Raw genomic sequence first — 12056 nt, forward strand, 5'->3', positions numbered from 1 at the left:
AATTACAGCTCTTACACCTCTTATTTCTTAACCCAAAATAAAAACATGACTATTGTAACACCAACTCAGGATCTACAGAAAACCAACACATCACAAGAATACACTGTGTGGGAAGGTAGGAGAATCAGTCAAACCCAGATTTTTGACATCCTGAGATAAGATGACTCTACCCATCTTTCCACTGGTTTTGGCATAGTGTAGACAGGGTTTACACGGGTTGTTTATAGACACTGAGGATTTCCATAAAAATTATTTTTCCTGATACCCAGATAAGATTCAGACTTTGGTCCAGTCACTCTGAACCAAAAAGGCTACTTCATAAACTATTTCATATTTATCCCATGACATTTTGGAATGGGGACACTAAGAAGTATTTCTCTTTGAAAATACACATTTGAATGCAACCATCAAAGATGATGGTACAGACTTTTTTCTTCTTAGCAATTCAAGTGATACTTAATAGAGAAGGGTAAGTCCTGCTATCTTGCTGAGTAAAAAAAGACAAATCCACAATACGGCCGTACTTCTTCTCCATAAAAATAAATATCTATTTGTCTATATTTTCTTTGTAGGAATTTGTAAAATGCTCTATTGTCAGACTTGGGAACATTTCTGCCTCACCCCCAGAAATCCCTTATTTTTATGCCATGGAGGGAAAAAAGGGAAAATAGAAGCTACTAAAAGCAACTGAAAACTGGCATTTAGTAAAAATCATACATAAAGGAAATAAATGATTACCTTAAGTTTAACCAGATACTTAACCTCAATATGCACTGGTCAGGTTAGGATAGATGGAAGAAACTGCCAAAAGCACCTATTTTACTCCAAATCCGTATCTTAAGTAATTCTTTGAAAATTAAGAAATAAAAAAAGTAAATACACACAAAAGAGCTATTCCAACATGCTTGCTTCTATACAACTTAATGTAGTATTAATCCTATTATATTACGGCTTATTATGCAGATTTGAATATCCTAAGTCAAATAACATTTTCCAACAAATCAGGTATGGAGAATAAAAGCATCATAAGATATAACCTCCGCAGCAGGTGTCAGTCCTGTTGTCCAACACCAGCAGTACGAAGAAGGCCTGTTGTAGTTACAAATGTATTTGGAAAAACTATAAACATGACAATTTAACCAAACTTATAATACTTTTCCCACAAGTAGGAAAAAGATATTAAAGCTGTTCTCTTTGGGACCCAGATATCATCAGCAGAAATGAAAATGCAAAAGCCTATTTTTTTAATATTGAGAAGAAAATCACAATGTCAAACAAAATGAGAAATGAGGGATCTTTTATGGAGTTTTTACACATTGGCTAAGAAAGTATTTCCCTGCAAAGAGAAGAGTCTCACTGGGTCATCACAAAATGATAGGGAGTGCAGAGGGAAGGTGGGATATAAGGTAATCAACCTGGATAACAGTATGCACCTTGGATGTTAGCAAAAGCGAAGCTAATAGCTTATAAAAAACACATGAAATATATAAAATAAAATGATTTTCATATACATCTTAATTTAAAATAATTAATGCATCAAATCCCTGTTTAAGACTTTAACCTGAATATCAAATTTAAGAGTCCAGACTAGTTACTGTTACCGTGGCTCTTCCCCACATGTAACACACACACTATCAAAAATAATTTAAAAACCTTCACATTCTTACATCTAAATTAGTGAGATATTTCTCCAGAAATCTTCCAAATAAATAGCTTTAAAAAAAGAATTTAAAAGCTGTTAACTTTTAAAAAAAATCTGTTAAATAAATTATTGATAATTCTTTACCCTACCACTGAAAATACATCAAGACACTACCAACAACAAAATAAAATTCAAGCCCTGACAAGAGACCCTTTCCAGTTCGAGGTCTCTTTTTAAGGTTCTACCCTCCTTCCTCCTCTCCCCCACCAGGTCCAAAATGGTTATTGCTGAGTGGGTGTGGCACAGTGAAAATGCAGCATCAGGTTCATTCTGTTCTTCGGGCAGTGTTCTTACTATACACACAAACTGCTCCAGGCAAGGGGACAGGGGAAGCTCCAGGCTCCTGCACCACTAGACTGGTCTCCAAAGGGAAGAATGGCTGCAACAGCAGCTCTGTCACACAAAGAAACGTGCATGGCCATTTCTGTTCAACTTAAGGATCTTCCCAAGACGTTGCTTGGCTGTTGCCATTCCTTTTTTTGGACGTTTACCTATAAAACACCAAAAGAAGTGTAAATAACAATGAAAAGCACACTTAAGAGAGTACCTGGAAGACTATGGGGGGAGCTTTCTTTATGGGAAGTAAGCCCTTAGGTGTTCTGCATGGACAAAGTCGTACTTCTAGACTTCCGCTGTTTAAAACCCTTCCACCTCATCACACTAGGCCCTCACGAGACTCCCAAGGCCTTCCCACAGTCTGGTCTACCTGCTCTTCAGCCTGGGTTCTTCCCTATCCTGCATTACACTATGCTTAGGCAACAAAACAGACTACCACTTCACAGATACCCCATATCCTGCTTCTCCCCTTTATGCCCTGCCTCAGGCTTGATCCTCTGCCTTCAAAGCTGTCTATTTTGTCACTTTCCCCAATTCAGCCTGGTTAATCCCTGAGCATCTGATTTTAGGATCTGTCTTTTGCTCCTCAGAGCTGATTTGGGGATCCTTTTTCTTTGTTCCTATAGTAGCCTGTGTATACTGCCATCACAATGCACGAGATGTTGAACAACTTGAGTGTAGAGACTACACGTCAACTGCCACGATGACCATCACATACAGTCAGAAATATACTTCCTCTATACATGTGTGAAAGTTACCTTTTGTTGCTTGGTTGCTGATAGGTGGTGGATTTGATGCCGGTCTCTTGGTAGGGTGAAGGGGCAAGGAGAAGGAAGTTTCACCAACTGGCCTTTCTGGGCTTAGACTGCCATTACTTAGCTGGCATGTTCCCGAAGTCAGGTTTGAATTCTGCATACACTTTCCATTCTGAAGGCTTGAGCCGCTGCTGTCCACATAATTCCTACTTTGTACCCTCTGACTAATTTCTGATGAACCTTCCTTTTTGATGCATTTCTGGCTTCTACTTAGATCCTGAAGGAGGAGGAAGGAAATGAGGCTGAATGTTTAGTGTTTAAATGAGGTATTTAAGCTCTCTATGCATTGTCAAAGTCAAGTAACAGAAGAAACAAACTACTGAATTCTGATTTTCTTAACATCTATTAGCCACAGAATGACCACTCCCGCATCATGTCGTCTCGGTAGCTCTGAAGGACGTGGGTCTTGAAGTTGCATCGTAAGTTAAGAAGGCGAAAGAGAGAGTAAGAGAAAACAATGTAAACAGGCAGCACGCCCTACTTCCTACTCCGCTCAGTGAGCACATGCCACACAGGGACCCTGAGCTGGGGAAATGGTTCTCCCACTTCCTTGACACATCACAGCTCCCTTGGACCTCTCATGTGCCATGTTCTTTTCTAGAATCTATCTTTTGTCAGGTTCATCTCCACTGTATTTTTTTGCTAGGAAATCCTTAGATCCAGAGTCCCAAGCTTGGTGTTTTCCTTTTACTACAACCACTCTTTCAGTCTCTTAAGACTAGTGAGTAAACTTCCACGGGGCAAAAAAACGCTACTGACTGGTGAGTCTTGAAATTAACTGAGAGGGTCATAATTAGCATTAAAAAGAGAAAGGAACAGACTAGATGTGAACAGAGTACACTACAGTGTGAATGTTTCATGAAACCAGTTTTCATTATGCTAATCATCCATCCTCTATGTTTTCATTTATTTTCAAAAACAATTATAAAAACAACAGCCAGATTTAAATAATAGCTTACATTATGTAATGAATCCTACAGTGCTAATAAGTGATAAACTTTATGACCAGCTACAGTGAGGCACTATAAAATCATATTCTGAAGAGTATAATGAGATTTCTTATGACCTTTGACTCTGGAATGTATACTTCTAGTCAAAGAACGTATACTCACAAAGCATCCCTTTAAAAAAAACAAAAACAAAACTTGCCTCTTCTTCTTATAAAAGTAATTGCTTAAATATTTTAAAAATATAGATAAGCCAAATTAAAAAAATTAATAAAAACCACCCATAATTCCACTACTCAGAGATTAATGATGTTCCATATTTAGGGGCAGAGTCTTTTCTGTCTATATACACAGATATCTCCTCCTGCAGGGATTTTAGTCCATTCCTCCAGTCAACCCAGGGCTCTGGAAGATGGCAAAACCCAGGAGGCCCTTTTCACTTCTGCTGATGTCTTTCAGTGCTATGTGAAAGCTTTATTCACAAGAGATTTCCCCTTCACTTCTTAAACAGTCGACTCAAGTTCCCCTGTCTCCTCTTCCCTCCTTTCCTTCTCACCCACAAATGTTTCTTCACTTAAAGGAGAACTAGAGGCAATATTTCTGCCTTTGCTGATTTACTTTCTTTCTTACGTGTGCTTAGGGTAGAGAGGTTTGGGGCCCCACAATGCCACATGAGAACTTCGATTCTTTCTTTAGCTGCCGTTTTCCAACGTTTGCAGCAAAAGGTTGTATCACTTTCCTTGTTTGGTGCTGCTGGTAAAGTTTTAGTTTTTTCAAAACTGCTACTTTGGGCTCATTTTGTTTGGCATAAGCATTAATATTCTGGGACCCTAAAACATCCAGGTTTTTTTTTTTTTTAATTATTATTATACTTTAAGTTCTAGGGTACATGTGCATAACGTGCAGGTTTGTTACGTATGTATACTTGTGCCATGTTGGTGTGCTGTACCCATCAACTCGTTAGCACCCATCAACTCGTCATTTACATCAGGTACAACTCCCAATGCAATCCCTCCCCCCCCCCCGGTTTTTCTCTTATAGCAACGGTTCTTCATCTGGAATCAATGAATGGTGTGGGGCAAGAGGGGGTGGTAGTAGCACAAATGGTGAGTAATGTAAGCAAAAGTTGTGTTTATCATGAATGTTTTTGCCAGAAAGATAATCTGTAACTTTCATCAAATGCGCAAAGAAATTTGGTATCCAAAACTGTTCAAGAAACAGATCAGAGATTAAAAAGATATGATATTCTTCTTTTCCTTGAATATTTCAATCTAACCGGATATAACCTACAGGGCAAAGTTGGCAGCCAGCGGTTTAACTGCTCCCTTGAATAAATTATTCTTTTCCAGATGGCATTCTATCCATGAGCCTTATGTTAGTCATCATTTTGGCATCTCTCAAAATGGACAATTGTTCAAATGTGCATTTAACTGTAATTTTTTGGCTGCCTAGATCTAGCAGTTGATAACTGGTTGTTCCAGTTTTAAAAAAGAAAGCAAAAACTACGTTAATGACCATTTAAAATCTCCTTTTAACATTTCAAACTTTGACTATACCTGAGGATTAAATCTGGAAGTATCAAACTGTTTAATCCAGGAGGAAGTCCTCAAGTCTGGATCTTCAGTCTTGACATGGTATCCTAAAAAGAAGTTTTAGTTTAATTAACTTTGCACAAACTTGATATGAAATGACAAAATAAACCTAATGCTTAAAAATAAAAGCAGGCTGGGTGCGGTGGCTCATGCCTGTAATCCCAATACTTTGGGAGGCCGAGGCAGGTGAATCACTTGAGGTCAGGAGTTCAAGACCAGCCTGGCCAACATGGTGAAATCCCGTCTCTACTAAAAATACAAAATTTAGTTGGGTTTGGTGGCAGATGACTGTAATCTCAGCTACTTGGGAGGCTGAGGCACAAGAATCACTTGAACTCAGGAGGTAGAGGTTGCAGTGAGCTGAAATCATGCCACTGCATTCCAGCCTAGGCAATAGAGTGAGATTCCATCTTGGGGGTGAAAAAAAAAAAGCAAATTTATGTTGACATTTTATTTAAAAACACATTAACTCTTGAGATACTTATTTGCATACCTTTACCTTCACTATTTGTCTTTCCCTCTCAAAAACAAAAAGTCACCAGCTCATAACCTATTATGTTAATTCTTTTGATTCTCTCAAAGACTGTCTTCATTTATTCATTCATTCGCTAGACAAGTGAAGCAGTGAGATGGAGAAGGAACAAATAAATCTGTAATTGTTCGTGATCAATTAGTTATAAACACCACCACACTCAGACAAGCCTCAAAGACCGTCTTTATATAATGGGTTTTGGGCTACATGCTGGAAGATCTACAATCAAATTTTTTTTTTGAGACAGAGTTTCGCTCTTGTTGCCCAGGCTGGAGTGCAATGGTGCGATCTCGGCTCACTGCAACCTCCACCTCCCAGGTTCAAGCAATTCTCCTGCCTCAGCCTCCCAAGTAGCTAGGATTACAGGCATGTGCCACCACGCCCAGCTAATTCTTGTATGTTTAGTAGAGATGGGGTTTCTCCATGTTGGTCAGGCTGGTCTTGAACTTCCAACCTCAGGTGATCCGCCTGTCTCGGACTCCCAGAGTGCTGGGATTACAGGCACGAACCACTGCGCCCAGCGATATAGAATCAAATTCTATGGCCACCTATTGTATATGTAAAACCAATGCAATAGTTCTCTCTAAAAATGGTACATTTTTCCACGTAGAATAAAGGCAGGTATTTGCCTGAATTTTGCAGTATTTCCATGCAAGTGTTCAAAGGACTAAAGGAACACAAAATGGTGCAGCAGAAAAACAGACAAACCCAGATTTGAAATTGAGTTATTCCATTACCAACGCAACTTTAGGCAACTTATTTATCCTCTCCAAACTTCAATTTCGTCTTATACAATAAGCAAAGACTTTGAGATCAGATGGTCCTGGCTTCAAATTCCAATACCACTGAATAATAGCTATGCAAAGTACGTACAAGTCAAGTTAAATTAGTTTTATTAAGTCTTATTTCCTTTACCAGTAAAATGGGAGTAATTTTACCTACAAGTATTGTTTTAAGAATTAAGTGAAATAACCAGGCATGGTGGCTCACACCTGTAATCTCAGCACTTTGGAAAGCAGAGGCAGCAGGATCACCTGAGCTCAGGAGTTGGAGACCAGTCTGGGCAACATAGTTGAGACCTCGTCTCTACAAAATATCAAAAAATTAGCCAGGTGTGGTGACATATATCTGTAGTTCCAGCTACTTGGGAGGCTGAGACAGGAAGATTGCTTGAGCCCTGGAGGTTGAGGTTACAGTGAGCCATATTTGTGCCACTGCATTCCAGCCTGGGCAACAGAGTGAGACAGTCTCAAAAAAATAAATAAATAAAAATTATTTCAGTGAAATGGATGTCAGGCTCCTCAGGTACATAATTGATAATTGATAATTATGTAGGATCAAACACAATTATTACACAGGCATTCAATTTTACTATAGTACTATCTTCTCCCCAGTTGTCCTCAGGCTTTTTGGGATACAAACATTTTCTCTAAAGGCACAAAGAAGAAAACACTATGTGGCATGCCTAACACTGCCACTGAGTCCATTCTCTTTTCCTAGTACTTTCTTTTCAAGTAGGAGAAAGAATAGCCTCAATCAGAAAGAAACAGTTCAAAACTTGTTTTTCCTCTCATAAAAGGAAAAAGGGCTGATTGTTCAAGCTTAGTTGACCATTTAAGGCACCAAAACACTCCTTCCACTCTGATCAACCTGTCTGTAAAAGGGAAATAATACTAACTAGCTTGCAGTAACAATGGAAGAATGATGCTAGTGAAGACAATTGTCAATCCCAGGTAATTTACATTTTGAGGTCTTCTGCTTCCATCTTACATGATATGTCAGCATTGTGCTTTTTTTTGGTCAACCTTCTTAACACATTTCCAACTAAAGATGCTTATTCATAATCTCTAACCTAAATGAGGATTATTGAGCCATTAAGTTGGGCACCATATGTTACTTTTTAGAGACGGATATTTTATGTTTCTTACCACATTCCACTGGTTTATGATAGCGATACAACTGCCTAACCTCAGGGTTACTGCTATGGCAGCTGCTGGGATCCTGGAGAGAGTTTCTTTCACCACTGCAGCCTGTGCTTTGTATTTGCCTTTGTAAACAAGTGGAATAGTGCAACCCTGCCATAGACAGCATGCCCTGAATAGCTTCTTCCTCTGTGCTCGTCGAGGTAGGACATTCCCTAAAGAGGAGATGACACAAAAACGGAGTCTATTTTTTCTGATGACATTTTTGGTAAAATGTAAAACTAAAAAAGATTTTCATAGTATTTATCTTACAATATAATAAGACTTACTACTATCAGCAAGCCTACCTTTTAATTGGAATTTCACTTCTAGATGGCTTCTGGCTCTTTCGAAGGAAGTTCCTCATCACATTAGATTCCTCCTTAAAGTTGGATGTTATTTCTTGTTTCTTTTCATCACCTGAACTTTCAGACTCTTCAGTGGTAAAGTTATTTTTCTGAGATAATAATTACACGAAACAAAGCTACATAAGAAATTGACCAAGTCTGTATAAATTAGTCCAAAAAGATTTTATACATCTAGGGAAAGTCAGAATCTTAATTATCATGGAATTATTTCTGTATTTCACATGGAAAAAAATGATAATCTCTATTAACTAGCTGAACATACTACCTTAAAAAAATACACAGTATAGGCTTTCTTTAAGGTAAAATAAAATATAATCCATGAGAAATATGAAACAAGAATAGTATAAGCAAAGGAACCTCTCCCTCTACCCTTTCCAAAATCAGACAAAAGCTCTGTCTCAAATGTGAATGGTCACATGATGGCATGTGTGTACACTGACCACCACAGAAGACCCTGGGCTACATAAGTCAGAGACAAGCTTTGAGAAAAGCTGTCATTTGCCTTCCTTCCAGGAGAAGTTACGTGATGCTCATCTTTCCATCAAATAACGTACAAGCCACGGGGTCTCAGGCGTACCAGTGCAGTGCACTCGGGTCCGGAGTCTTCTGACTCAGAAATATCAGAATATCCTGATGATCTACTCCTGAGTTCTGATTTCACACGTGTAAAAAACCCTGAAAAAGAATGAAAATTTGAGAGAAAAAGAGAAAGTCATTTGACTATGATGAACAAGGTGACAAAGTGATATCTAAAGTCCACCCAGCTTGTGATGTCTCTCAATCTCTTGCTCTACCTTCCTTTTTCACTTTTATTTTCTTTATTTCTTTCTCCCCTTAAGGTCTTTCTCCATAATTGGCCAAGATACAGACTGAAGTATATTCTCAAATATTAAGTGTGGTATTTCCATAATTATATATTCCTTATTTGGATAGATTGACTGTTTTATATTTCTTTCCAGAAGAAAAATGTTGAAACTAAAATTAGCTACTAGATGCACTTCACACTTCTCCTTTTGCATTAGTTGTATCATTAGAAAACAAAAAGATAACTTTCCCAAACATAAAAAGCATTCACGTAGATAGTGAATTCAACATGCTTATAAACTGGGCTTTCTCTTTCATGAGGCACTGACATAGAGCAGTAGCTCGATGGATTCCTGTTGATTAGCACCTGGCATGTGGGCAAAGGCAGAGTCACCAACTACAGCAGTGACAATTTTACTCAAATTAGCAGGAACTGGGGTGTTCAACATGGATTAAATGTTAGTTATCTGAAACATTTATTTGTCAAGTACCAAAATATTTGGAATAGAGTACCAAAACATTTGTCAAGTACCAAAATATTTTTAAAATAGAAGGGAATACAGAGATCCTGAAATATGTTGAGAAATTAAAGCTTAATTCAAAGAAGAAAGACCTTAAGGAGAAGGAGTGTTACTATTTTGCCATACTGATGATAACCAATTAATAACCCAGTAAAGACCTTCTTGTCAACAAGTAATCAATTAAAACCACAATACATGGATTACTAACAGCTTCAGATTAGCTAATCATATATACTTCCTAATTCTGAAAACCATATACATGGTACCTGAACTTATACATAAAATTAAATTAAACTTGAAACTTTTATTTTAGGGAGTAGAGGCCTATAACATGCATGAGCTTTCAAGTGACTCTTTAAAAACTGACTAGAGGAGTGCATCTCTAACCCACATACATCCCCCTCACTGAGAACACCATGCCTGGTCACTACACCTCACTGGGCATTCACGTTCAGCACTTCTCTGATGGGTGGACTACTCAGACATACTTCAGATTTTTCAAGACAGTTTTAGGGACACAAAACTTTTCTGCTATTATAAACTTAAGAACTTCAAAATTAGCAAGTTACTTTACATATTATATTAGTAATGAAAATATCTTAACTATTAAAACATACTGTTCAGTGGTTTTTGAGATTCTTCATTTTCTACTCCCTCTATTCTTGAACGCTCTTCTATCTTCATTTTTGCCTTTTTTGTCCTTCTTTTATCCTCTTCATTTTCACTATCTGCTGTATAAAGACTCTGATCTGCAAAGGGCTGTCTTTCATCTCTGTATCAAGAAGGAAAAATAATCAAGTTAGAATATAGTGCAAGACTCTGTAGCCAAACAGTATTTATTCCCCCTCCCTTAATTTACAAAGAGTAGAGAATGGAGACACTATCCCCATATTTCAATCAACTGTGCAATAGTATGTACTAGGGATCTGAGGTTTGTTTTTTGTTTGTTTGTTTTTGTTTTTTGAGACAGGGTCTTGCTCTGTTGCCCTGGCTGCAGTGTAGTGGCACAATCATAGCTCACTGTAACTTTGTACTCCTGGGCTCAAGCGATCCTCTCACCTCAGTTTCTCAAGTAGCCAGGACTACAGGCACGGCCACCACACCCAGCTAATTTAGTTTTAGTTTTTTGTAGAGATGGAGTCTCGCTAAGTTGCCCAGGCTAGTTTCAAACTCCTAGCCGCAGAGATCTTCCCACCTCAGACTCCCAAATCAATTTGGGATTACGGGTGTGAGCCACTGAGCTCACTACAGATTAAACAGGGATCCCCAACCCCTGGGCCATAGACTGGTACCAGTCTGTGGCCTGTCAGGAACTGGGCCGCACAGCAGGAGGTTAGTTAGTGGGCCACTGAGCATTACCACCTGAGTTCTGTCTCCTGTCAGATCAGTGGCAGCATTAGATTGTCACAGGAGTGTGAACCATATTGTGAACTACACATGTCCAAGGGTTACACACTCCTTATGAGAATTTAATGCCTGATGATCTGAGGTGGAACAGTTTAATCCCAAAACCATTCCCTGGCTGAGAAAAAATTGTCTTCCACAAAACCGGTCCCTGGTGCCAAAAGGGTTGAGGACCACTGGGTTAAATGAACAAAGGAAACCCAATGAAGATTAATCTATTTGATACTCTGATTTACTTTACATACTTAATTATTCTTCCATTTGTCAGCAGTAATCGTAGATCATTATCTTTCGCTCTCCATTCAGGTACCGTGGAAGATGGTTGGAGATGTTTGTTGAATTTTCCATTCAGTTTAGAGCTCAAGATGTCCTGAAGGTATAAAAGCAGAACTTACTTACCATCCACCCTCAGGTAGCCCTGCTTGACTGAAGGAATACAGTATACCACCACCTCCCCCATGGTTCTGCATCTCAAAGATACAGGCAGCCACCTGGGCTTGGGGATATGCAGCAGTATGGCACTCCAGAGTTCCTAAAGCCAAAGCAAGAGTATGGCTCATCTTTCTGGAGGGCCATTAACCATGAAATGCATTCTAGAAAGTAAAACATAAAATACGCATAAAGTGAATTCAAAGAAATGTCATTCTTAAAGAAAGCTGAAAAACTGGAGAAGCGCTGCCTCAGAGTATTTTAGCTCTCTTCCCCTTGCTTCTTCCTGCTAAAGTGCTAGCTACTGGGCCTTTCCATTCACTCATCCTTCATCTAATACCGAGTCAGCAACTTACAGATCACCACACTGCTACCACTACGAACAAGGGTCACCATGCGACATAAAGGTAGTAGCTGGTTTTTAATGTATAAAAAAAGACTTCCTTTTCATAGTGATTTTCCCCTTAATAATAAATAGAACCTTTCATAATAAGCTTAATCTTCTCTGATGATTACAGTTTAGAACAACATAATCTTACAACAATATAATTACATACAATTTAAAATATTTAAGAAAGTTTTATATATATGGGTTTTGTTTTGTTTTGTTTTGTTTTTTGAGACGGAGTCTTTTTTTTTTTTTTT

The 12056-nt window shown here is 38.4% G+C and overlaps 1 protein-coding gene across 1 annotated transcript in view; it reads right to left on the bottom strand.

Annotated features, from left to right (window-relative positions):
- Positions 1-812: 812 nt before the first annotated feature.
- KDM7A (lysine (K)-specific demethylase 7A) overlaps positions 813-12056 on the bottom strand; it is a 69758-nt gene continuing 58514 nt past the window's right edge. The window contains exons 13-20 of the mRNA XM_011941565.1: positions 11228-11352; positions 10196-10350; positions 8831-8928; positions 8194-8342; positions 7853-8061; positions 5357-5439; positions 2797-3070; positions 813-2193 (exon numbers count right to left, since the gene is read on the bottom strand). Of these exons, the coding sequence (XP_011796955.1) occupies positions 2099-2193; positions 2797-3070; positions 5357-5439; positions 7853-8061; positions 8194-8342; positions 8831-8928; positions 10196-10350; positions 11228-11352 (1188 nt within the window). The 3' untranslated portion in view covers positions 813-2098. The remainder of the gene's footprint in view (positions 2194-2796; positions 3071-5356; positions 5440-7852; positions 8062-8193; positions 8343-8830; positions 8929-10195; positions 10351-11227; positions 11353-12056) is intronic.

The sequence above is a fragment of the Colobus angolensis genome, unplaced genomic scaffold (assembly GCF_000951035.1).
Source record: "Colobus angolensis palliatus isolate OR3802 unplaced genomic scaffold, Cang.pa_1.0 Scaffold2, whole genome shotgun sequence".
Lineage (NCBI taxonomy): Eukaryota > Metazoa > Chordata > Mammalia > Primates > Cercopithecidae > Colobus > Colobus angolensis.